This window comes from Phycodurus eques, chromosome 7 (assembly GCF_024500275.1).
Source record: "Phycodurus eques isolate BA_2022a chromosome 7, UOR_Pequ_1.1, whole genome shotgun sequence".
NCBI lineage: Eukaryota > Metazoa > Chordata > Actinopteri > Syngnathiformes > Syngnathidae > Phycodurus > Phycodurus eques.
The window spans coordinates 20028076-20055796 of NC_084531.1; the positions used below are offsets into that span (position 1 = coordinate 20028076).

The 27721-nt window shown below is 40.0% G+C and overlaps 1 protein-coding gene across 3 annotated transcripts; it reads left to right on the top strand.

Moving 5' to 3' along the window:
- The first annotated feature begins 26 nt into the window (after positions 1-26).
- On the top strand, positions 27-27721 carry LOC133404816 (clathrin heavy chain 1-like). Of its 3 annotated transcripts, XM_061681166.1 has the most exons (34): positions 27-374; positions 1860-2067; positions 5904-6172; positions 7135-7296; positions 7412-7525; positions 7707-7880; positions 11385-11582; positions 11766-11966; positions 12070-12222; positions 12419-12541; positions 12704-12841; positions 13037-13201; positions 13337-13517; positions 13633-13796; positions 13881-14006; positions 14093-14235; positions 14313-14547; positions 14636-14758; positions 14988-15133; positions 15220-15403; positions 15491-15683; positions 15816-15973; positions 16049-16213; positions 16338-16445; positions 16604-16771; positions 16950-17099; positions 17174-17305; positions 17485-17595; positions 17856-18026; positions 18130-18351; positions 19619-19639; positions 25891-25928; positions 26023-26098; positions 26178-26267. In XM_061681166.1, exons 1-33 carry the CDS (start codon positions 333-335, stop codon positions 26051-26053), a joined length of 4917 nt encoding a protein of 1638 aa, XP_061537150.1. In that variant the 5' UTR covers positions 27-332; the 3' UTR covers positions 26054-26098; positions 26178-26267. The 3 variants fall into 3 exon arrangements, with proteins under 3 accessions (XP_061537150.1, XP_061537148.1, XP_061537149.1); XM_061681164.1 differs by lacking the exon at positions 25891-25928 and having other exon boundaries at positions 26178-27721; XM_061681165.1 differs by lacking the exons at positions 19619-19639; positions 25891-25928 and having other exon boundaries at positions 26178-27721.

Below are 27721 nucleotides of genomic sequence, written 5' to 3' on the forward strand. Positions count from 1 at the left end.
CTTCCAGAGCTGCTTTGATGCTTCCGGATCGGGAAGCCGTTTCCGCCGCCATTGCGGATTTTGGACAAGAGATCAGCCGTAGTCACATCCGCTATCCATTGATGCAGTGCGGAGAGTGCAGAGAAAACCCTGACACATTGAGCATCCCTACAGGCACGACGTTTGGGTGGCACTTTTAAGAGCTGTGCATTTTTTTCGTCTTTTTGTCTCCACGGAGTCGTTCCGACCTACACGTAGCGCAAGGAGGTCGTAAGCTAGCGCGGTGCTGCTGCTCTGCTAGCTAGCACGGCGGCCAACATTTCAGCACTCTGGAGAACACGGAGGGAAACGCCATGTCGCAAATCCTGCCTATCCGCTTCCAGGAGCACCTACAGGTATGTCAATAGTTACGTGAAAACGCGAGAATGCTGTTTATATTGAGTTCCTCACAACGAAGTGGTGTGACAGCTCGCTAGCCGAGCTAACGTCAATCCCCGCAGCAAATGAATGACCTCCCCTCCCCCGTTTAGCAGTAGCTAACAAATAGCCTCCATTATTATACCGATGACACCGGGCAGCCGAATTCGCATTTTAACATCACTTTGTCTTGCACTTGCGAAAGAGACATCCAATTTCACTAAACCATTGCGCCGCACTTCAGTTTTAAGTCAGTATGATTTTGACCTAACACGTCTTATAAAATGTTAGTTTGTACCGTCATGAATGGTCGTGAGGGATGCAAGCAGTCACGTCATCTAATCGCAGCTTCGTTAATAGGCACTTGAGTCACACGGAAGTTAAATAAAAATGACGCCTTCAGTTATCGCTGTGGTTCATGTTACATATTTGGGTAGACGTTTAGATGTCAAATTCGCACTGCCGATTATGAAAGCGACGATAAATCCAGCAAGCTGCAAAGCCGTTTTCCGTCAGCTGCATTCTGACTCAAATCATACAGAACCCTCATAGTTGTACACATCATGATTTGCTGTACACACAAATTGGAGTGGTTACAAACTTTGTTTTAGGTGTCAGTACTTAGTAATAAATATTAAATCCATAATAAAAACTCCTTTCTCTAAGCCATATTTTGCACACACACACACACAAATGCCTCTTTAGTAGAAATGCATGATTGCAAATGACCGTAATGGATCCCACCGACATTCACTGTATTGTCAACTTGTCAGGCATCCTAAATTAAAAACAATCAGCGTTAGTGATGGGACATATTAATATTGTTCACCAGAAATGAAAGTGTTGATATTGTTGCTGTCCAATATGAACTGTGTACCAAGCATGAACAGTTGCACATTCTGTGAAGATGTTTACTTTTTAGTAAATCAGCTTAGTATATCAGCTTGTATCTCTATGTCATATATACTTCGGGTGTAAATATTCTTTCTTCACTTATGTAGTGTTCTGCCAATATATGCATAAGCTAGAAACTGCCAAACTGTGACACTAAGTTATCATTACATTTTGATAGTATCATGAGTTAGTCTGCAGTTCTCACCACTGTTTGCAGTGTGATGACTATCTCATGGATCAGTGGTTAATTACTGTTCAATTAATCAGATGGTGTTGACATTTCATCTAGTTAGTGTAATTAAACAAAATGCACAGAAAGTGAGAACATGTTCTCAATACAACTGTGACCTATTCAAATAGTCGCTGCTCTGAATCCCATGTATCCCAGCAGGATACAATTAAACTAAAGTACGAGCATCAGCGCTGCTCAAACTTGAACTAGTTATTTCAGTCTTTGCAAAAATTTAAACTACTGTGATGTGTCAACTATACTGCCATAAATAATTTATCGACTGGCACTGTTAGTGTTTTATCATTTATATTTTATTAAGACAGTCTTCATATTCCAGCTCCAGAACCTGGGCATCAACCCAGCCAACATTGGATTCAGCACTCTGACCATGGAGTCAGATAAGTTCATCTGCATAAGAGAGAAGGTGGGTGAGCAGGCACAGGTTGTCATTATTGACATGGCCGATCCCAACAACCCCATCCGTAGGCCCATCTCTGCAGACAGCGCCATCATGAATCCTGCCAGCAAAGTTATTGCCCTTAAAGGTAAATAAATGAAACCCCAAATGGTACATTATTTTATAAAGGATTGTGATAAATTTAACTTCAAATGCAAAACAAAATAGTTTCAGACTTACTTGAAAGCTTTTCTGTACACACAGGTCATCTGTGTAATTAATCAGTCATTAGCAATTTTGATGTTCACATGTAGGCCACCTCATTTGTTTGTCAAGACATGTAAAATAATGTAATCTGTGTAGTTTTATATGTGTGAATTATCAGTATGCTACTATTTTGTAAAAGCGATGTTAAAAAATTTTCATGCTGTCATGAATGCTTTGTCTATTTTTGTTTTTGCTCTTTTTTCGTTTCCTTAATGCTTGCTTATGTTTGCAGACGGTGAGTTGAATTTTACAAATCATGAGTTGTCAAAGTGTATTCCTGTGTGCACTTGTCTTGACACGAATGCACAATACTGGTCATAGTTTTAATGAATGCTTGAATTGAAAGCACAAGCCTGGTGTCATAAAAATAACGGTGTCATTTGGGACTTAGTGCGTTAGTGCGCTTAGTACAGCACATACAGACTTAGAATTTGCTTCAGATAAGCAGCCCTTGTAATGGACAGTCAAAACATAGAACATACAAACCCCAATTCCAATGAAGTTGGGACGTTTTGTAAAATGTAAATAAAAACAGAATACAATTATTTGCAAATCCTTTTCAACCTATATTTAATTGGATACACTTTTTCATTTTTTAATCAAATATTAACTCATTTTGAATTTGATACCTGCAACACGTTCCAAAAAAGCTGGGACAGGGATATGTTTACCACTGTGTTACATCAGCTTTCCTTTTAACAACATTCAATAAGCGTTTGTGAACTGACCACGCTAATTGTTGAAGCTTTGTAGGTAGAATTATTTCCCATTCTTACTTCATGTACAACCTCAGTTGCTCAGCAGTCTGGGGTCTCCGTTGTCATATTTTTGTGCTTCATAATGGGCCACACATTTTCAATGAGAGACAGGTCCGGACATGTGCAGAATGTGGCTTGGTATTGTCTTGCTGAAATAAGCATGGAGGTCCCATGAAATTACTTTGCTTGGATGGCAGCATATGTTGCTCCAAAACCTGTGTGTACCTTTCAGCATTAAAGTTACCATGACGTGGGCACTAAGACATCCCCATACCATCACAGACGCTGGCTTTTGACCTTTGCGCTGATAACAATCAGGGATAGTCCTTTTATATCCAATCATGACACTGACCTGTTTCCACCTAACCTGTTCACCTGAGGAATGTTCCAAATGGGGGTTTTGAGCATTCCTCAACTTCCCCAGTCTTTTGTTGCCCCTGTCGCAGCTTTCTGGGAAAGTGTTGTAGGCATCAAATTCAAAGTGAGAGAATTTGTGCAAAAACACAAAATATTAACATTCATCAATTTGACCATTAAATATCTTCTCTTTGTACTGTATTCAATTGAATATGGGTTGAAAATGATTTGCAAATCATTATTTTCTGTTTTTATTGACGTTTTACACAACGTCCCAACTTCATTGGAATTGGGGTTTGTAGATATATATTAATGAATTTAAGTGAAATAATATTTGCCAAACAATAACAATTGTGTTAATTATTTATTTGTTATCAAAATTAAAATAATTTTACAGTTTGTACTCTTCAAATTAGTTTTCAGGTGAAGGATCCTTTTTGAAATAAAATGCGCTCTGTTTTGTTTTTCCAAGTTCTTCTTTCTGTAGTTTCATCATGGAGAGATGCATCCTTATTAATGGATCAGTTTCAGGAGTTCCTGATAAATTTTGTCAATTCTAGCCAGAACCTCTACAATGTTGTGAAAACTGTTCTTATACAGTATCATACAACTACTGCTGCTGCTGCTACTACTACTAATAATAATGTTAAAAAGAATAATACAGTACTGTATATGGTATTGATATCGTACCTTTCAAGGGACCTCAGGACACATTGATACAATCCTATATATACAAGAACTATATGACATAAGGATAAAAAAAACACACTCTACGAGTGTTATAGAAAAAAAGGACAAACATTTTCATCAGGACATTACATATATTATTTATTTTTGTACAACAGCTTTATTGATTTTGGTTTTACTAATTTTATAAAATACAGTGACAATAAGCATTATATATGTTTAAATAGGAATTGAACTAAATTTGTTTCCATTTTCTTTAAACACTCACTGATTTCTGGACTTTCCACTTTTAAGCAATATCCCATTATATTCTGTCTCTGAACTACGAAAACGTTTTTTCTTTTTTAATTAATTTTACGACATCCTCCAATTGTGACTAATGGTATTCACTCAGATGCTGTGCACATTAGAAATTACTGGGGATTTGGTTGGGGCGTTATACTGTATATTTCGTGACCTTTTAGAACACAAAAAACAGTTGATGTGAGTGCATTTGTCCAGCATCCTTTCCCATCATTACATCTGTCAGTTTGCTTTGTAGTCTCCTTTTGAAAATCTGCATTCAGACCTAACCCAAAGTTTAACATCCCTCATTTTATAATTATATGCTCATTTGTGTTCTTTCTCTAAAATGGTAAGCTACAGTGCTTTGTGTTTTCTGTAGATGCAGCTTCTTAACTGATCAGTTTTGAGGCAAATTTACTTTAACCATTGGAATTTCAAAAGAAAAAATACAGATGGTTAGCAGGCATATTTGACGTTGCAGTTAGGAGACATTCAGACAAAAAAAAAACACTGTTTTAAAATAAAGTTTGCTTAAAGAATAATGCTTTTGAATAAGGCGTCCCAAGGTGCTTGGATGCTGAAAGATGAACTCTATGTAAATACTAAAGAAAAATAAGTGTTAGCATTTTGATTTGCTGGATTCTTCCTTGATGAACCACATTTTGAAAAAATAATTCATTTTTTTTCTTATTTTTAACCGCAAAATTATCTGTTTACACTGAAGTTGCTTCTTCCGCAATGCTTGCCTGCCTCACACACACCTTGCTCCACTCGCAAAGCTGCTCTGAATGATTAACCATTTGATTGTCAGAGTCATGTCATGTGGCAGGCGTTAACAATGCACACAATTGGTCTTTACATTCCCAGTGTGCATAACATAAGATAGCTACCTGAAAGCTGTGCATGTTAAAATGATATTGCTTGTCGAAATAATCTAATAATAGGTCTGGATCCTTACAAATGCGTCTGGATTGGATCCAGACCAGAGTCTTCTTATGAGGACCCCTGGTTTAATATGTTTCAATCAATTACAAATATTGATGGCATATATTGAGAGACAATTTCACTTAAGTGGAATGGTGTCACAATACTATCCTACATTGGTTTGACTGCAGAGAAAACAAATTTAATTTCTGTCACTGGAATGTGCCCAACAAGGTCATTGGAGCAACACCAATGAAGATGAACTGTATTGAGACCTAGAAATGTGCAGTTCTTTTTTAGTCTGACCACAGTTTGGAAGTCTCTTAAGCCATAAATTGGGGGGTTTGTCCACATTATACCAGGGGTTTCCATATTCAGCATTGAATGTGCACACGTCAATGCACTGAATGCAGATCTACCACCATGTGGTTGCCCTGTCGTTGGTCTTGCCTCTTGATTTGACACTGCCTTGTTGTATAGTGCTTTCGTGTCACTGAAAGCAAACCCTAACTACCTACTCGAGCAACTGGAATTTGGTTATACCAAATGGTATCTGTCCTCTCCTCTCCCCAAATGTCTGCTGTGGGTGCTGTGTGGTAGTTTAGATTACTCAATTTTCTGGTTTAAATACAAATAATAGTTATCTTACAACCTTGTGGTCTTAAAAATTGTCAACTAACGTGAACCTTGACTTGCATGCTTTCAGCGGCCAAGACCCTACAGATCTTCAACATTGAAATGAAGAGCAAGATGAAGGCTCACACAATGACTGATGACGTGACCTTCTGGAAGTGGATCTCCCTAAACACTGTCGCCCTGGTCACAGACAACGCGGTCTACCATTGGAGCATGGAGGGCGACTCTCAGCCAATCAAAGTCTTTGACCGCCACTCCAGCCTGGCGGGCTGCCAAATCATCAACTATCGCACTGATGCTAAACAGAAATGGCTACTGTTGATCGGCATTTCAGCACAGGTACCGACTATTTGGTCGTCAGCTTTTCTACAAACCAGTTTTTTATATATATATATATATATATACACACACACACACACACACACACACACACACACACACACACACACACATACATATATATGTGTGTGTGTGTGAGACCCCTCTCTGATTTCTGATGCATGATTTCTCGGATTTCTTTGTTTCCATTTCGCATGATTTCTTATGCATGTTTGTCACACTTAAATGTTTCCCATCATCAAACAAATTTAAGTATTAGTCAAAGACAACACAAGTAAACACAAAATCCACTTTTTAAATGGTTTTTACGATCAAGGGAGAAAAAAAATTCCAAACCTACATGACCCTGTGTTCAAAAACCTTCCAATGTGGCTGAATTACAATTCTGCAAAGGTGAGTGTGCCAAAATTCCTCCACAGCGCTGTAAGAGACTCATTGCAAGTTATCGCAAACGCTTCTACCTTTTTCTGTTCTTTAGTAATTAGCGGTAGAACATAGGTAAGTTTTACCAAAATTCTAAATTGTATCATGCACTTCTGCCATCTTGTGTCAGTTTTTATGGGCATTAAAATTGTCCTCAGGCCTAATCCTTTGGTGAGGAGTGACGTCAGGCCTCTCTGAAGCCTATGGTGCAAAAAAAACGTAAAAGACGTAAAACTACGTCTTTGAGATTAGGTGATCGAGTTTTAAAAGACGTAAAACTACGTTTTTGTTATTAAATGGGTTACATAACGATTTTCAACATGTATCAGTTGGTATTAAATGGCATAGGGAAATCCTTAAGCTCCGGTGGGATGCATCGTGATCTATTCTTGTTAGTGTAGTAGTTTCACAGTCAAGTTTAACCACATTACACATCAGTGTATCATTCATGTGCTGCATATTTGATGTGCGTATTTATTAATTTATGTAAAGTTATGTACACAGTTTATTTTTATTTTGTTTTGGTTTTTGTTCTCCAGCAAAACCGCGTTGTTGGAGCGATGCAGTTGTACTCCGTGGACAGGAAGGTTTCTCAGCCCATTGAAGGTCATGCAGCAGGCTTTGCACAATTCAAGATGGAGGACAACACAGAGGAGTCAACTCTGTTCTGCTTTGCTGTGCGAGGACAGGCAGGCGGCAAAGTGAGATCATATGCATGGGGCCTAATTGATACATCTTTTTGATTTTTTAATTGTGTCTTAAATATATTGCATTTAAAATTGATAATTTTTCATGTCAATGTTTTTTTGCTTTTAGCTCCATATAATTGAAGTCGGCACTCCACCAGCTGGGAACCAGCCATTTCCAAAGAAGGCTGTAGATGTATTTTTCCCTCCGGAAGCCCAGAATGACTTCCCTGTTGCAATGCAGGTACAAAATATTTCTATTTTTTAATCTAAGACTGTTTATATATATATAAACAACTGTTATTGTGGCATTAATGTAACATATTTATTGCTGTATTCTGAGTCAGACTTTTGTCTTACACTAGCCTCATTTTAACATTAATTTAAAGAAGTAGCATTCAAATTGTTTTTGTGTGTGCTTTTAGATAAGCTCCAAGCAAGATGTAGTCTTTCTCATCACCAAATATGGCTACATCCACCTGTACGATTTGGAAACTGGCACCTGCATCTACATGAACAGAATCAGTGGGGAGACCATTTTTGTCACTGCCCCCCATGAGCCAACTGCTGGTATCATTGGGGTCAACAGGAAAGGACAGGTATAGAAAATTTGTTTTTGCACATAACCTTCACTGCATTTGAGTTCTTGGACGTCTGTTATCTACTGTATGCCTAAATAGACTACGCACACACCACTTCCGCATTTGAGGTGAGGTTGCGTGCTAACTTCCAGTCGCCAGTCAAATTCATAGCGATAATAATGACAGCATTAGACTCGTCAAAGTATACTCTCTGTTTGCTGGAACTACATAAAGTTTTACCATGAATGACTAATTACCTATAATTGTTAGTTATCCAGGTATCAGCAAAGCGATCAAACGATTCTTATCTCATTTAATGAGCCTTTTGCAGATTCACAGTACATACATGGAAATGTACATATGTGTGTTTACTTAGGACTTAACGACTTTGAGACACTCAACTCATCTTGGAAAAACAATAACAGCTATAACAAAGTGCTGTACATAAAAATTAAACATAAATAGAGTACAAACCCTCTATTATCGTATTGTCACATCGTATGTTGCAGAGACAACGAAATTGGGGTTATGAAAACATAAAACACAACCAATAATAAAACAATAATAATGACAAGGATATAGTACTTTCAGGGTCAAATTTCTCACAGTTCGATTGTTTCTTGGTTCCCTGTGAGTGACCAGAGCTTCGTGACAGCAGTGGCTGTCAGTGGATTGGCCGCCCAGAGCTAAGCGGTGCCGACTCTTGTTGCTAGGGCTGGGCATCGATAAGAACGTCATGATTTGATTAAATTTCGATTATTTAGGTTTCAATTTGATTTGATATTGATTCTTTCGGTTGCAGTGCAATTAGATTAAATTTTTATTAAAATGCAATTAACAATTCAGTAAGAAGTGGAAATACATGAAAAGAAGAGAGTAAATTTTGACTATTTTAAAATATAAAATTTTAATGTCATGATTGTAAACATGTCGTATGTTATGTCACTTTTTTAAAGCAGTAAAACATCTGGGGGGGGAATGCACCTAACATTTGTGCAAATGGAGTACAAAACTAAAAAACATGACAGTTGTGCATAAACACTGTAAATGGTAAGTGCATGTAAATTTAATATTTATTTACCCTTGGAAATAGTAATAAACACTGTATTGAAAAAGTGCATGTAAACTTCCATCCATTGTCAACACTGCTTATCCTGGTTACGGTCGAGGGGCGGTGGAGCCCATCCCAGCTGACTTTGGTCGAAAGGGGGCCTACACCCTGAACTGGTCGCCAGTCAGTCTCAGGGCACATCTAGACACAGACAACGATTCGCACTCACATTCACACCATCACTGAGTGGTAACTGAACCCACGCTGCCTGCACCAAAGTCAGGCGACTGTACCACCACACCATCTGTGACTTGCATGTAAACTTGAACAATATTTTTTTATAATTGGCAGGGTTTTAACTAATATAGGACGATAGTTAAGTAGCATGTTTGCAGCATTGTGACAGTTGCCGATATTTCAGTGCAGAGCTCTATTCTTTAGATCATTTGACACTAATTCCCCACTCGTTAGAAATAAAATGAGAAGTGATAATTACGTATGGGTCAGTTGCTCTGGAAGTCCAACACATCACATATAAGAGCCACTCTTTCTGCCGACTTCAATGACTCCAAAACCTGTGTCCTAACTCTGTATACAGCTTCGGGACGGCAATTTATGATGTTTTTTTCGTGTTGGCATGGCGTATCATGTTTCTAGTATCTGTCTTTTGTCTCTTTCGTCTAGTCTGGATTTACAGGGAAATCCAAAATGATCCCAAACGTTAGATTTGAGAGTAGAAGTCGTTGGCATTACACTGCTCCATACATCGCGAATCACTCTCAAAGTGATTCACCCACCCTTACCCATCCCAACTTGTTGTTGCGATGGTGAAATTGTCTCTGCGAATGTGAGTCTTTCACATCTCTGTGGAGATATTTTAGTCCACTCTTCCTTGCAGAATTGTTTGAATTCAGCAAAAATTGAGGGTTTTTGAGCATGAACGGCTTTTTTAAGGTCATGACACTTTATTTCAATCGGATTCAAGTCTGGACTTTGACTAGACCACTCCAAAACCTTCATTTTGTTTTTTTAAGCCATTCAGAAGTTGACTTGCTGAGTGTTTTGGATCATTATCCTGCTGTAGAACCCAAGTGCACTTCAGCTTGAGGTTACAAACTGATGGCTAAAGATTCTCCTTCAGCATTTTCTGTTAAGGAGCACAATTCATGGTTCTATCAATCACAGGAAGTTGTCTAGGTCCTGACGGAGCAAGACAGCCCAAGACATCACAGTACCACCGCAATGTTTGACTGTTGGTATGATGTTCTTTTTCTGAAATGCTATGCTACATTTACACCAGATGTAACAAGACACACACCTTCCAAAAAGATCAACTTTCATCTCGTCAATCCATATAATATTCTCCCAAAAGTCTTTGGAATCATTCAGATGTTTTTATTGGAAAAGTAAGATGATCCTTCATGTTCTTTTTGGTCAGCAGTGGTTTTGGACTTGGAACTCTGCCATGGATGCCATTTTTGCCCAGTCTCTTCCTATCGTTGAGTCATGAAGACTGACCTTAACTGAGGCAAGGGAGGCCAGCAGTTCTGAGTTTTGAGTCATGGCTGTTCTCTTGGGGTAATCTTTGTAGACTGACCACTCCTCGTAAGGTTGACCATTGTTCTTTAATTTCTCCATTTGAAGTTCTGCCTATGGTTTGCTAGAATCCTAAAGATTTAGAATTGGCTATTATTACCGTTTCCAGACTCACAGATGTCAATTACTTTATTTTTCGTCTGTTCTGAAATTTCTTTGGATCGTGTCATTTTTTTAGATCTTTTGTCTGACTTGATTTTGTCTGGGCATATTCTGTTTAAGTGATTTATTTATTTTAATTGAAAAAGTCTGGAAGTAATCAAGCTTGGGTGTGATCAGTTAAATTATCCAAAAATGGTTAATTCATGATTTAACAAGGGGGTATACGTCTTCACACAGGACCAGGTAACTGAATAGTTTTTTTTCCTTTATCAATTAAATCACAATTTAAAAACGGCATTTTAAGTTCTCTTGGGTTATATTTGTCTATTTACATTTGGTTTTTAAAAATCTAAGAATTTGAGAAGGTGGCCAATACTTTTTCACGGCATTGTATATGTATTGTGATTGTCTGGCGACTAGTCCAGGGTGTATTATACCTTTCTCCCACAGTCTGCTGGGATAGGACGATTGTGCGCCCCTCAGGAGGAAAGGAAAAATGATTGATAAGAGGGAAAGGTTTGCAAATGCCCCAGACTGTAGGAGCACTTTTTGTGAGATATGAAACACAGAAGAGCTCAGTTTGTCCATGCAGACTCGAGTCTAATCCTGTTATTGGTCTTAAATTTACTTACGCATACTAAATATGACACAACACCACAAGAATTTGAGGTAATCTGTCAGTGTAAAATACAAATACATCAAACAGATTAAGGTATTTACAAATAATCTGGGATTAAGTATGCAACTCAGAAGTGCAAAATGTGCTTCTCCAGGTTTTATCAGTGTGTGTGGAGGAGGAGAACATTATTTCCTACATCACCAATGTGCTCCAGAACCCCGACCTGGCTCTCCGCATGGCTGTCCGCAATAACCTTGCCGGTGCTGAGGAGCTGTTCGCCCGCAAGTTTAACACTCTCTTTGCTGCAGGGAATTATTCAGATGCTGCCAAAGTGGCAGCCAATGCACCCAAGGTACAGTAAAGTGCTACCCTTTTTACATGAGGCAAAGTCATAGTTCAATTAATCACACCTTCTGACTGACTCTGGCACATAACATCACAACATTCATCTTTGCCAGCACTCCTCCTAAATTTTAATTAAGGCGCCCTATTGTGATTTAATTTCTGTAGTTACCCATCTGCTGTCTTTCTCCAGGGTATACTAAGAACACCAGACACCATCCGCAGGTTCCAGAGTGTTCCTGCTCAACCAGGCCAGCGGTCACCATTGCTTCAGTACTTTGGTATTTTACTGGATCAAGGCCAGCTTAATAAATTTGAATCTCTCGAGCTGTGTAGGCCAGTCCTCCAGCAGGGCCGCAAACAGCTGCTGGAGAAATGGCTAAAAGAAGACAAGGTCTGTGTTCACTGGGTGGTTTTATAGCAGGCAATCCTTTTGTCTACTGGAATAGGCTTTTAGCACTCTCTTGACAGATTTATCTGCCCTGCTTTGCGTACAGCTGGAGTGCTCAGAGGAGCTTGGAGACCTGGTGAAGTCTGTGGATCCCACACTCGCTCTCAGTGTTTACCTCAGAGCAAACGTCCCCAACAAAGTCATCCAATGCTTTGCTGAGACTGGCCAGTTTCAGAAGATAGTACTGTATGCCAAAAAGGTTTGTTTAGATGTCTGACTTCATGTTCTTCTTTATTAAACCTAAAATCTTATTTAAAAAAACGAAAATCTGTAAACTAATTGAATTATAATTGAATTAATGTAGTCAGTTCCATCCACATTTTAAAACGCAAATTACCAAAATTTATTATGACTGTAAAAGAAAGAAAAAGTAATAATCAAGATTTTCTTTATAGGTGGGGTACACTCCAGACTGGATCTTCCTGTTGAGGAATGTAATGCGGATCAGTCCTGAACAAGGACTTCAGTTCTCCCAGATGCTGGTGCAGGATGAAGAGCCTCTTGCTGACATTACACAGGTACAAACAAATGAAGCCACAGCATAGCCAATATTGATACCCTGCCTTTTTGTCTTATAAAAACCCATCAGATAGAGAATGAATAGACTAAATTGACTTCATGAAAATGGGAAAATATTTTTGTTATCAATAAAATAATAAATTGTTTCTTTTTCTGTCTAGATTGTAGATGTTTTCATGGAGTACAACCTAATACAGCAATGCACATCATTTCTACTTGATGCCCTGAAGAACAACAGGCCCATGGAAGGACCACTGCAGACACGTCTGCTGGAAATGAATTTGGTCCATGCACCGCAGGTACACAGACACATGACAACAAAATATTCACGCCATTGGAATTCATTTGACATTGAATGACTTATTACATAAAATTAATTAAACTTATTATTGCGTTCACTTTTATTCTCGTGATTATCTGTTTTGTGAATAATTAAAATTGTTTTTAAGGGTCTCAGGTCTTCTGCTGTTTTATTTTTTATTTTTATTTTTCAGGTTGCAGATGCCATTCTGGGTAACCAGATGTTCACTCATTATGACCGTGCCCATGTGGCACAGCTGTGTGAGAAGGCTGGTCTCCTGCAGAGGGCGCTGGAGCATTATACTGATCTGTATGACATCAAGCGGGCTGTGGTGCACACACACCTCCTCAACCCAGAGGTGCACTGGCAATTTAAAAAAATATTATGACCTAATATGTTAAAAAAATGAAATATTATGACCTAATATGTTAAAAAAATAATATGACCTAATATGTTATAGAACACTAACTGTCACTGATTTGTGCCCTTATAGTGGTTAGTCAATTTCTTTGGCTCTCTATCAGTGGAGGACTCTTTGGAGTGTCTTCGGGCCATGCTGTCTGCTAACATCCGCCAGAACCTTCAGATTTGTGTTCAGGTTGCCTCCAAGTACCATGAGCAACTCAGCACTCAGAGCCTCACTGAACTTTTTGAGTCATTCAAGAGCTTTGAAGGTACACCTTGAGAGTCAGTTTTGGCGAAAACAAAAAACATGTTGTTAGTGACGCCCTTAGTGAAAACAAAAGACAAGTTGTTGGTGATGCCCTGTCACATGATTTTGTCTTTCAGGGTTGTTTTACTTCTTGGGTTCCATTGTCAACTTCAGCCAGGACCCAGAGGTTCACTTCAAATACATTCAGGCTGCATGTAAGACGGGCCAAATCAAAGAGGTGGAAAGAATCTGCAGAGAGAGTAACTGCTATGACCCTGAGCGTGTGAAGAACTTCCTCAAGGTTGAAAATGGCTTGCAAGCTGCTCACTCTGCGAATACCTTTCTCGCTATACACTTTGAAAAAAATAAAAAATTTTCTCTGCAGGAAGCTAAATTGACCGATCAACTACCATTGATCATTGTGTGTGACCGCTTTGATTTTGTCCACGATTTGGTCCTGTACTTGTATCGCAACAGTCTGCAAAAATACATTGAGATCTATGTGCAGAAGGTACAGTGCTGCTCCGACCTCATAAATCACCATTTACATTTTATGCGGCCAAAAATCTGACTTCACGCATTTCTGATTTTCTGCAGGTAAACCCAAGTCGTCTCCCGGTGGTCATTGGAGGTTTGTTGGATGTGGATTGTGCAGAGGATGTGATCAAAAACCTGATCATGGTGGTGAGAGGACAGTTTTCCACAGATGAACTAGTTGCTGAAGTGGAGAAGAGAAACCGGTAAAAGAGAGAGAGAACAATCTGACATGCACAGAAAGAACAATGCGTCTCCAAATAACTTTTCTGTGTACCAACAGACTGAAGCTTCTACTCCCTTGGTTGGAGGCTCGTATTCATGAAGGTTGTGAGGAGCCTGCTACCCACAATGCCCTGGCCAAGATTTACATAGATAGCAACAACAACCCTGAGCGCTTCCTGAGGGAGAACCCCTTTTATGACAGTCGTGTAGTGGGCAAATACTGTGAGAAGAGAGACCCCCATCTGGCCTGTGTGGCCTATGAAAGAGGACAATGTGACCAGGAGCTCATTCATGTGAGTTGTTGTTGTAAATGAAGGCCAAAAGTATCAATTGGACCCATATGATTGTTCATTTCTAACCTATTTTTGTTCAATGTTTTAGGTGTGTAATGAGAACTCCCTGTTCAAGAGTCTGTCACGCTACCTTGTGCGTCGCAAGAACCCTGAGCTGTGGGCAAGTGTGTTGCTGGAGACCAACAACTACAGAAGACCACTCATTGATCAGGTCTTATATCTTCCTGTTATCTGTTTTAAATCCTACCTGATCTAGTAAATGCATATTTACATCTTGCTAAAATGTAGGTGTAGGTTACCACCTTTTAACAGGGTCCATTTTATAGTTTTCTCTCCTACCTTTTTTTCCTCCTCAATAGAATTTCATCCTATTTACTTGTAATGTTTTTAATGTCTATTGTGACATAGTGCTTCGAGCCTGATGTCCTTCTGTGATGCAGGTTGTCCAGACTGCCCTGACGGAGACCCAGGATCCAGAGGAAGTGTCTGTCTCTGTCAAGGCTTTTATGACTGCTGACCTTCCCAATGAGCTCATTGAGCTTCTGGAGAAGATTGTCCTGGATAACTCTGTCTTTAGCGAGCACAGGTATAATGAGATCACCTTAGTTTTATTTTTTTACCTAGCTAGAAAATTATTTGCTCATTGAAATCTTCTTGCCTTATATGTTTTAGAAACCTCCAGAATCTGCTCATCCTGACAGCGATCAAAGCTGATCGAACTCGGGTCATGGAGTACATTAACCGTCTGGACAACTATGATGCTCCAGATATTGCAAACATTGCCATAAGCAATGAGCTGTTTGAGGAGGCCTTTGCTATTTTCAGGAAATTTGATGTCAACACATCTGCTGTGCAGGTGAGTGACGTTTATGCTTTGCTTACATGAGCTTCATGATTTTATTCACCTGTATATTATATTGAAATACTGTCCCATTATATTTAGGTTCTGATTGAGCACATTGGTAACTTGGACCGAGCCTATGAGTTTGCTGAGCGCTGCAATGAGCCTCCAGTGTGGAGTCAGTTGGCAAAGGCCCAGCTCCAAAAGGCCCTGGTCAAAGAAGCTATTGACTCCTACATCAAGGCTGATGACCCCTCTGCTTACATGGAGGTGGGACAAGCTGCAGCTCAGAGCGGTAAGACCAACTGTAAAATAATAGTTGCTTGTTTGGACTTTGAAAATATATTCGGTTTGTGTGAATTTCAAACACGAAATAAGTTTAACATAACTTTGGTCATTTAACACTGATATCCTGTGCTGTGTGTAGGAAACTGGGAGGACCTTGTAAAGTTTCTGCAGATGGCCCGAAAGAAGGCCCGCGAGTCCTATGTTGAAACCGAGTTAATCTTTGCTCTGGCAAAGACCAACCGCCTTGCCGAATTGGAAGAGTTCATCAATGGACCTAATAATGCCCATATCCAGCAAGTAGGTTCTTGGATACATCAAGCTCTACCATTTATTCTGTGTCCTGACTTACCTTTTTCCTGCCCTTTCTGGTAGGTGGGGGACCGTTGCTATGACGACAAGATGTATGAGGCAGCCAAACTGCTTTACAACAACGTGTCTAATTTCGGTCGCCTGGCTTCCACTCTGGTGCACCTGGGAGAGTACCAGGCAGCTGTGGATGGAGCTCGTAAAGCCAACAGCACACGCACCTGGAAGGAGGTGAGAAATGGTAGATTCGTTTTAAATGAAATTCACTGCTGTTCTCATCGTAGCCTTTTTCCAGTGTTAAAGTTAAAGCAAACAGTGCTCGACATCGTTTGAGTCCATTCTTTCTCACTTGTAGGTGTGTTTTGCATGTGTCGATGGGAAAGAGTTCAGGCTTGCTCAAATGTGCGGCCTGCATATTGTTGTACATGCTGATGAACTGGAGGAACTCATCAACTACTACCAGGTACAAAACATGACCGTGTCCTCTCAATCCTTTTTAGAATTAATGCATTCTAACTAAATGTAGACATTGAAGAGACAGATTATGAAGTCAAATAAATACACCTCGTCTTGACAATAAACTTCAAGGTTTGAATGGGCTTTATGTTTGTATTTCTTCAGGACCGTGGCTACTTTGAGGAGCTGATCACCATGCTGGAGGCTGCTTTGGGACTCGAGCGGGCTCACATGGGAATGTTCACAGAGCTGGCTATTCTCTACTCCAAATTCAAACCCCAGAAGATGAGGGAGCACTTGGAGCTCTTCTGGTCCCGTGTAAACATTCCAAAGGTAGACCCAGAGAACTGTCACATCATTTATTAACAACATGAAAAAGAATATTTTACACAATTTTATCGAAACATCTTCTTGAAGGGATGCATTAGTCCTTCTGTATGTGATGGTGCTATGACTAGTCATACAGGCCTGTCGGAAAGGCCCAATAACATTTATTGACGTGAATTTTAAGGTTCTCAGAGCAGCTGAGCAGGCCCACCTCTGGGCAGAGCTGGTGTTCCTCTATGATAAGTATGAGGAATATGACAATGCCATCATCACCATGATGAACCATCCTTCTGACGCCTGGAAGGAGGGCCAATTCAAAGACATTGTCACCAAGGTTTGGCTTCTTCATGAAAACAAACGTGTTTTTTTGTAAATGACGACTGAGACGTCTTTGCGTTTTTACTGTAGGTGGCCAATGTGGAGCTGTACTACAAAGCTATCCACTTTTATCTGGAGTTCAAGCCGTTATTATTAAATGACCTGCTCATTGTTCTCTCTCCAAGACTGGACCATACACGTGCTGTCAATTTTTTCAGCAAGGTGAGTTGCTTCCTCTTTCTAGGCCACTGGTTTCTTTTCGTAACACTGATAAAAGCACAACTGCATGCAAATATTAGCCTGGCCATCACTAATGGAGGAAAACAAGCATTACGCAAACATTTCTCTGTTAGAGATGCTCTTTTTTCATGAAGTCTTTCATGATTTCATTTTTGATTCAGGTGAAGCAGGTACCTCTGGTTAAACCATATTTGAGGTCTGTCCAGAATCACAACAACAAGTCAGTCAATGAATCTCTCAACAACCTATTCATCATCGAGGAAGACTATGCGGTATGATGTTGGATTGGCTAAATAAATTGTTTTACACTCTAACTTCGCATTGTTGTTGTTTAGTTTTAACAAATGTGATTCGCTTATGTCTGTTTTCCTGTTATGCATTTTGTACTTGCTGCGTGATTCAATGTGGTTAACCTTGAACACGACAAGACAAAAGTCACAACCATTTCCTTGTTGTCATACCTGCGATTTAAAATGTAATCCTTCCCTTGTTCTTACAGTTGTTTTTATCTATCTTGTTTGCTTCTTTCCAGTCACTGCGCAATTCTATTGATGCTTACGACAACTTTGACAACATCTCGCTGGCCCAAGGCCTAGAGAAGCATGAGTTGATCGAGTTCAGGAGGATCGCTGCATACCTTTTCAAGGGCAACAACCGCTGGAAACAGAGTGTTGAGCTTTGCAAGAAAGACAAGCTCTACAAGGTCCTTTGCGGCAACACTTAAATGGACTGTATACTCTGTATTGCCCTTACACAGGCACCAGTTGAACCATTAGCATGTAACTTTTTTATTTCCCCTTGTGTAGGATGCCATGCAGTATGCATCCGAGTCCAAAGACATTGAACTGGCTGAGGAACTTCTTGCTTGGTTCCTGGAGGAGGACAAGAAGGAGTGTTTCGCCGCCTGCTTATTCACTTGCTATGATCTGTTGCGGCCCGACGTAGTGCTGGAGACTGCTTGGAGGCACAACATCATGGACTTCTCCATGCCATACTTCATCCAGGTCATGAGGGAGTACCTCAGTAAGGTGGGTCATTCACACATGAAGAAAATTAAACATTTTTGGTAGGACAAGATACATGCATTCATGAGGGTCTAAGACCAGGAAACACTCAAACCTAACTACATCTATAGAAAATAATGTTAGTTATGAAGAGAATTTGGTAGTCATGGGCTTGCGGACAGTGCCTTTTTCTTGTTGCATGCAGATTTAGGATAATAGTGTTCACAAACTGTCACAAAGAGAGCCAATAAGATGGATTCTTCAGAATTTATGTTTGTATGTTGTCTAAAAGCCAGCCAGTGCTGGAGTTGTTTTTATCAACCGGGATTAGACATCAGCACCCACACAATTTTATTTGCAAATACTATTTAACACCAGGAAGTGTAGCACAATTCCCCAGGCCTGCAACAGACTCTCAGTGTGCATATTCTTGCTCCTTTGATGTTCATGTTCCTTGTCCTTTATGTGCCATCTCTGGTGTTAATCCTTTTTCATTTGGATTTTCATCCACTCAAGCTACTTTCCCATACAAATGTGCTCCAGAGGAGATTCTTAGCAGTTTAATCACTTTTTATGTTAGATGAAATAGAGCAGGGTTCATAAAAGGCAGCAGATGTGAGAGCAGTATTATTGCATCATTGACTGGCAAATTACTAAGGCTTTTACCACCACTATAATTAATTTTAATTTATTTATTCATTTATTTCACATATTTAATATTAGAACAACACTGTGTATTTAGTGGAAAAGGCTACCACTTGAGACTGCTTCAAACTAGTCTTCAACCTTGTGTCTTTGTAGCTCTTGTAAATTTGAAGGGTCATGTTATTGTCGTGTGCAAGTATGAAAACATTTTGATGTCTGCATTTAACCCATAGTAAGTTTAGCAACCATAGTAAGAATACACCTTTATACTCATACTGTAGCAATTCGGGGAGTTAAGGTGCCTTACTGAGGCCAACCTCTGACACAAAATCCTATCAAACCCACGGCCCTTTAATCACCAGCCACATTCTTTCCTACTCATCCAGTGATTCAATAGTGAGTTTTACATCTGTAGTTTGAACTGTTGTTAGCAATTAAATGAAACTGGGGATACCAAAGTAACCTCAAGTATGCATTTGTATCAGAAGTGGCATTATTACCTGCACCTCCTCTTGTTTTGTTTTTTGTGAGTGTCTTTTTTCAATGTTAAGTCCCCTGTTTGCTTGTTTCTTACTGTCAGTTTCTCTTGTGGGCGACTTCCACTTGCTTTTTTCCCTTAAGTTGCCTCTCTGAATTTCCTTTCCAGGTTGATGCGATAAAGGAAAAGGTGAACGTTGAATCCATTTCCTAATTGTCCATATTGACTCACTGTCCTATAACCTGTAGTAGTTTGAAGGGGTAAAATTAGCATAAACTGCATGATTTCCCCCCTCCCACTTTGTCACTATGCTGCTTACGTGTGTACAACTCTCTGTATCGTCACTAGACCACTTAACTATTTCCCCACAATCCAGAGTGGGGCTTTTCACATCACAGCTTTAGGAGTCTGCTGCGGGGCTGTTGCCTGTAGGGGGGATACCATATTTCCTCATATTCATATCCGCTAACAGACATTTTGTTCGGTTATACACGGGGTGCATTGACCATTTTAGTAAACTAACACAGAATATAATAAACATGTCCCCATTTAAGGTGCCGCCGATACAGTAAGTGACTGAGTTTATGGTGGAGTTTAAAAGACAGTGCTGTTGTATGCAGCATGGAGCACTGCGGAACAAAAAAAAAACATTTTAACACTGACATGAAAAGAATTAGAAAAAAACAAAAGAACAATTTGATGTTTACTGACAAGAATAGAGCGTGCCCTGCTAGAGGAGGGAGATGTATAGAGAGGAGTTGGACAGAAATCTTTTAGAGCACATTTAATTGTGTTTTGTGTGTGTAATATATATATATATATATATATGCTTCATTTTGAAAAACGATTTATCTCTCAAAAGTTCAACATCTTCAAACAGATAGAGATTTTATGACCGATTTCACAAAGATTCACAAATGCATGTGCAAATCTGCTTTTGAAATTTTCAGAAACTTGAAACTGTCTGAATTTGCTAAAAAAAAAAAAATCTAGCTGCACATTTTTAACTGTGTTCAAGCCTAATCTAACACAGAAAATGACTTCATTGCTAGTGAAATTTATTCTTTTCTGTGAAATCATGAAAAGGAAAACATTAAATTAACATTGAAGTTAATGTTATCTGACTACAACATTTTTATTTTTTTAACATCCTATATATTATTACATTAATTATAATTCTTATATATTAAACTATAGAGTATTTTAAACTAGAAACTAATTTAAATGCAACACTTTCTTTTTTGCTCCCATTTTTTTATGAGCTGACTTTTTCTGTGTGCACAAAAAGCCCATTTCTCTCAAATTATCCATCCACCTCATGTGTGGCATACCAAGATGCTGATTAGACAGCATGATTATTGCACAGGTGTGGCTTCAGTTGCCCACAATAAAAGGCCACTCTAAAATGGACAGTTTTACTGTATTGGTAGGTCAGAAAACCAGTCAGTATCTAGTGTGATCACCAGGTGCCTCCCGCAGGGCAACAGATCTCCTTCGGATAGAGTTATCAGTTATTAACATGAGGTGATGATCGTATATGAATGGCAGAGCAGTGGCCCTCAGGATCTCGTCACAGTATCGTCACATTCAAAATACCATCTATAAAATTCACCGGTGTTCACTGTGCTTGCATAAGCTTCCAACTGCATGCTCGCTCAAAACATCTGAGGCATTGTGCTTGGTAGTGTAACTACACATTTTAGAGAGGTCTTTTATAGTAGGCAGCGTAAGGCACATCTGTGCAACAATCATGCTGCCTAAACTGCGTCGTTACATGCTACACCTGAGGTAAATGGATTATCTCAGCAAAAGGAGAAGGGCTCACTAACACAGATTTAGACGGATATGTCAACAACATTTGAGAGAAATATGCCTTTTGTGTACTGAGAAAAAGTCTTAGTTCTTTGAGTTCAGCTCAGGAAAAATAAAAGCGAAAACAGAAGTTTTACGGATACAGTGTTCCCTCGTTTTTCGCAGTTAATTGGGACCAGAAACCCCCGCGAAAGGTGAAAAACCACGAAGTGGGATTGACCCCCCCCTAGGAATTTTCGTGGATGTGGGTACCAGAATGTTTCAAATATGTAAACAGTATTTATACTTTACATATTTGAGACAAAGATTACAACAGTACACATATTTACTGAAATCTTTAATTATAAAACCTTATACAGTTATTAACATTTAATTTGTCCTGATAATATTAGTGTCCAAACTCACTGTCTTTTCCCTGCAATCAGCAATCCACAATGCCAATGCAGCTTCCATTTTCACAATTCTCTTATTACGCGGAGTTACCACACATTTCGCTTCCTTATTGAAGGTTATTGATGCAGCTTTGTGGATGTTTGCTTCCGCTTTCTTTATGTACCGTATGGTAGATTCATTCACGCCATAATGGCGTGCAACAGATGCATAACTTCTGCCCATAACTTCTGATCAAATCTAAAAGTTTCACTTTTTCGCTGATGGTCATCATCTTCTTCTTCCTCTTGGGCGCCCCGGAGGAAGCTTTTGCAGGGGCACAGCACTTCGGCGGCATTGTAAGGGCTTGCTTAACTAATAAAAAAAAATTACCACTTAAACAAAAAAAGTTATTGCGAACACAACAGCGTGGACGAGACTGGCGGGACACAACAAGGGAAGATGATGCGATGATGCGCAGCCAAACACTCCCAGGATAAATCCACCCATGCTCTCATTGGTCGATGTTGCGCCGGGAACCAATCACGCGCCTTGTACGAGTGCCCGTACAGTACAGGCATGTACAAAGCCTCTGAGTCAACTCATCTCTTTGTTTGGCATGCAGGGAAACCTCTCGTGCGCATCAACATGAAACAACCCGTCTTTCTGCAAAATGGCTGCCGATATGGCTGTATGTTTTTTTTTATGAATATTTTGGAAAAACCCGAGAAGCACTGAAGCCGCAAAACGTGAAGCGCGAAGTGGCGAGGGAACACTGTATATTTTTGTTCAGTATAATAAGTAATAATGAGATCATTATTAAGCCAATCCCTCTAGAAAGGACTTTCCCCTACCTCTTTGTACTCGCTGCTGTTGAGTTAATAAATGCCCCTGGCAGCGATATCATTTGATCTGTTTTTCTTTTTATAATTTGTTATTGATGTCATAAATTTGTGAATTATCACCAAACCTTATTTGGAACATCAAGAATACCAGGCCATCATACAAATCTGTAGACAGAAAGTTGCACACGAACAAACAAACCCACGCATATGGAAAAAAAGCGAGCAAAGCTTCAAGCCCCTCTTTTGAATCAGTAAGTGAAAAGTGCCACTCTGGATCTCTACCTGCAGTGTCAGGTCTGTTTATCACATACTTTTAGATTAATTCTAATGTTAACCTGGTTATTAGATACCTTTCTCAACACCATCCTGTTATTATTAGCTGAGACCCTTTCCTCCAGATAGACAATGAGTTTCAGTTTTTTTTTTTTTTTTTTTTCTTAAGATTTTCCAGTGTGTTTCTCTGTCTCTATGCTTGAATTCATTCCTGTGCTTGAATGGGACATTAAAAAAAAGTATCAAGTACATAGGGAGGAATTTGTGTTCAGTTTTTTCTTTTAGACATCCTTCCCAACACACTTGTCTTAACAGTTAGAAAACAAAAAACATGCATCTCAGGTAGTGTATTCAGTAAAGATACACGAAGCAACACGCATGCATTGCCCCTCCCACGGTAGCATCAGCAGCACGCGGCTAGGAAACATCATTGTTGGCTGTGCCTGCTTCTGGAAACCTTCAAGTGGCTGTACAAGAGCATCCTGTCTGCCCTCTTCCTCTCTCCTTCCACTATGGTGCTTTGTTCTCTTCTCTCTTTCTCACGCACTCTTCAAGAGGAACGTAACCAAAAACTACTGCTTCCGCATGTCTCTCAACCTTTTCTTTTAAAAATGCTACAGCCTGTGCAACCAGATTGACTGACACTAGTGAACAACACCGTATGTAGAGAACTGAACCCAGTACCAGGATAAGGACACCTCACATATCCTGTACTTCATCGTTGTTCAAGCTTCCTATTTTTCAAGTTGCAGATCTAACTCGTTTTGCTGGCTGCTTAATTCTTCTGTACTCCGCTCCTGCTTCTCAGCTGCTACCTGGCAAAAAAGGAATATAGTCAAGAAAGACCCCCCCAAAAAAGTTTCAAAAGTTGTCTTTAAGGACAAAATATGTTTTATTCATCGTTTGTGACATGTTTTCGTCAAAATAAACCAAAGATTATAACACATGATATACACTCTCTCTAGACCACTTACTTTTTGTCTTGATGAAATTAGTTTGTTTTGAGGAGGCAACCCTGTTCCCGCTGCATATACTGCCAGACCAATGGCAACTACAGATTTCATTACCATGACGGCTAAGGGTGGACTGCATGTTGAGTCCAGCATCTAACAAAGAAAGTGCAAATAGAAAAGTGCCTGCACCAGACACCACAAAGACAGAGAGCTCTGTTTTTGTGACAAGCATAAATCCAGCACTATGCTTACAGTAACTCTGTGAAAAGGCGGGCTAAACTAGAGGCTGACACTGGAGTGGATTTTAACTCCCGCTCCCTTCCACTCCCACAGAAATTGATCCCAATCCTGAGTGAGTGTTTTTTGTTTGTTTGTTTTTTTATTTATTTTAATTTTATTTTTTAATCCCACTCACTCCCACAGACATTGATCCCATTCCCTCCTGATCCCGATCAAATTTTTTACAGAATCCTGCAAAACCCATAGTTTCCGCTCCCGGTCACTTTGTTGTCATAGTTCCCGATGCTCCCGATGAATTTCGCTCCCGCTCTTGCCCAAACCTGCGATTGAGGGAATATTTACTACTGTCTCATGGGAATCCCATGTGACCCGGTGAGAATCCTCCAAAAATATTAGCCTGCAGGCTAGACCTGGCTTTGCTAATTTTGTAAACTAGCATACGCACAGCAAATTGAAAAAGTGGGACGTTTGCGCTGTTGTGGGTGCCGTCACTGTCAACTTCAATCCTGTCCAATTGAAGCGGCTTCTCAATAGACTGAGATGTCTCTATACGCGCAAGAGGACGTAGTGATCCAAGCATGACTAGAGCATAGAACATTAGCGGGTACCCTTATTAAATACAGAGTAAGCTGGTGAAAAACCGCTGGCGACTTAAACGTGTCCGCAGACCTCATTGATCTATATCCGCTCCAACAATTGTTTGTTTACACCCGACCCCCATAGCTGCGTACAAGCCAGTATGTGGGATGCTTTAAAAAAATCTAATAATGATTATAACAAAAATAATGCGTTAAATGAATTTATTATTCCAATGACTAAGAGGGTTGGATGCCCGCTGTTGAAATAAGTCTGTCATCCACCACACATGCAAGGAACTCGTGTTTCTATCTACCTGCATGTGCCCTGATCAAATTTTCCAAAATCGCATTAGATCACCTGCACCAAAACTTAAACATGGTCCCAGAAGGTGTAAGTTCAAATCGACTTTGTAACACCAAAATTTCACTCCGCCAAGCGCATCTCCAAGGCACACCCTCGCTGCACGGACATGCTCACTTTGGCACAGATGGACGAAAAAGAACAAAAAACATGGAGTAACATCTTCCTGCTTCAGTTCACAGATGCTATTTTTTCCACACACAGACAAAAAACGTAAATATAACCGAGCCTATTTGAACTCTGTTGCTGACCAAAACGGCAGCACCAAACAGTAAACGAGTTCCCTGCACTGTATTAAAGATTATCTTAACGTTATGTGGAGGCTGTGTCTATACTGTCAATTCCCGTTCCAGCAGACTCGTGATCGCGCCGCAATGTTGCGCACATCCATTTTCATGTTCCAGTGAACTATGCGACTAATTAGTTCTGTCCAATGTGCCTCGGTTATTATAACCACCCCCACACCCCCCTACACTTTTCCCCCTCTCTCCTCAATAGTCTTCTTTTTATTATTAAGCTTCACATTGTAATACACTGGTAATATTGTTTAATTTCATTCCACAAATGCAATTGTAAAAATAATAATGCCTCTCCATCTGCAGTTCAATGAAGATCCGCCCTCTATTTGCCGAAATACATCAGTTGCATTGAACAAAGTACTACATATGGATAAATACAGCTAATTAGGTCTACTCACGTTTTTTAGAGCAGTCCAACTTAAGCGGAGGTCGTTTGTACTGGTAACAGGTTGGTTCTCTACATACTCTAAAATCTTAGAGTAGATGGTTGGGGTGGCTGGATGGGTGGGACCATTATTGTCATAATCTGTGATTATATCCCCCGTAGCCCAACATTAGACTGTGTGTCCCTTAAGCAAAGGCAAATTAGACCATCAGTAGTCGCCCAAGTGCTGTCGTTGTACGTTAGTGGCTTTAGTTGTTTATTGGAGGACCTCCAGCTGCACATTTTCACATAAATGTGGACGGTGCTCATCTCCTCTGCCTGTCAGGAATGGTCCCATCCTTCAGCCAGTGAAATAACCCAGAGGTCAGTTTTGACAAACCTGGCGTCTTCGAAAGCCTCCACCCTAGCTGTTAAACCACCAAGCGGGTTCTCACACCACTCCTTTTCTTCTCCGCAGGTGGACAAGCTCGAAGCCTCCGAGTCCCTGAGGAAACAGGAGGAGCAGGCCACAGAATCTCAACCAATTGTTTATGGTAAACACACACTGTTCTAGCTGTTAAATGAGTCACGGAGGCTTTTTTGAAACAAGATATTGTGCTGTTTGCTTTGCAGGCACACCACAACTCATGCTCACTTCAGGCGCCAATGTTGCCGTGCCCCCTCAGCAGGCTTACGGCTACGGGTACACAGCAGCACCGGGCTACGGGCAGCCGCCACAGGCCAACTTTGGTTACGGCATGTGAACACCCCCTCCCACCACCACCTTTTCCACCCACTCCTTCACATCTCCCTCCACCTGTCCCTCTCTTTGTGTTCTTTTCCAGCCTCCCATGGTCTTCTACCCTCAACAGAAGCCACAAGCTAGCAACAGCCCACTCTTATTTTTTATTTATACGATTAATATTGTTACAACAATGTTGTCCTGTTAGAAGAAAAACACAATTTACATGCAATGAAGGACTTTTATTTGTATTGTTTGAACTGAAATTGGACCGCATTTATGTTCCCCACATTCCATATTTATGACTCCTTGTTTAGAAATGTTTTTTTTTGTATGTTTCTGTGCTATGTTTTTTGTTGTTGTTGTTAAATATATGATTTGTTGGAAGTGGACTTGCTAAAGCTGAGCAAACTTTGAAGTAGGTGGAGGAGCATTGGATATTGCACTCGTGAAGAAATTCCTGTGGAGACAAGCTCTTACGTTTTGATGTATGGAACCTGTGACCAACTTAACTGTGTCTCGTTTTGTCTGTACAATGCATTACATTGTATATTTTGAAGAGAGAGGGAAAAAAGGTTACATAGAGTATTTGAACATACAATATATCGCCATTCAGATGGCTACCCCTAGCGACACTAAGTACAGTCATGATAGTATATTCTGCACAGGTGTGTAGCTTTATGGAGTTTTAAATTAATTCAGATGTATGTCACTTTATGATTGAGACTGTATGTGTGGATGTGAGAGAGAGCGAGAGAGACCTGATGGTGGTCTAAATACAAATTTTAACACCTCTCTAACCCTGTACGGGTGGTCCCTGCTAGATGTTAGCTCTCCTCTGTGTGTTTAGGTGACCTCTTGTGTCGTGTAAAGTGCTTGTGTGAGACTATCTGTGTATGTGCAAGGGCGGGACCACGCGTGTATGCGTTTACCCTGAGCCCTCTCTGCTGAGGCCTGTTTATGCCAGGTGTTGTGACGTTTCCCTCGGGTCACCATGACATTTTATTTTTGCTTTATTTTTAGCGTGTACAGATGTGAAGATGATTTTAAACTGTAGATGGTGAGACAATGCTACAACACACACACACAAATCTGTCCTCCACAGCTCTCATCCTCTAAAAACAAACGACCTTTCTTTTGATGTCCAAACGACAGCTCGAGGAAACCCACAACATGTAGATTGCATGTGTAGATGGTTAAGAAAATATGTCTCGGTACATCCAGGATGGTGTCAAAAAAGAGCCTGTATTTACCTTGATGTACTGTACTTCCTTACATCCTTCAAGCAGTGTGTGTGTAAAGTGTCACTCCATAAAGTCAATTCCTTTTTGTTGTCATACATATGAATAAACAAGGGGGCTCTGTCATTGAAAAAGTAGAAGAATATGACCTCACTGAAAGGGAAGTGCTAGCCTAAATAAAAATTTAAAAATTG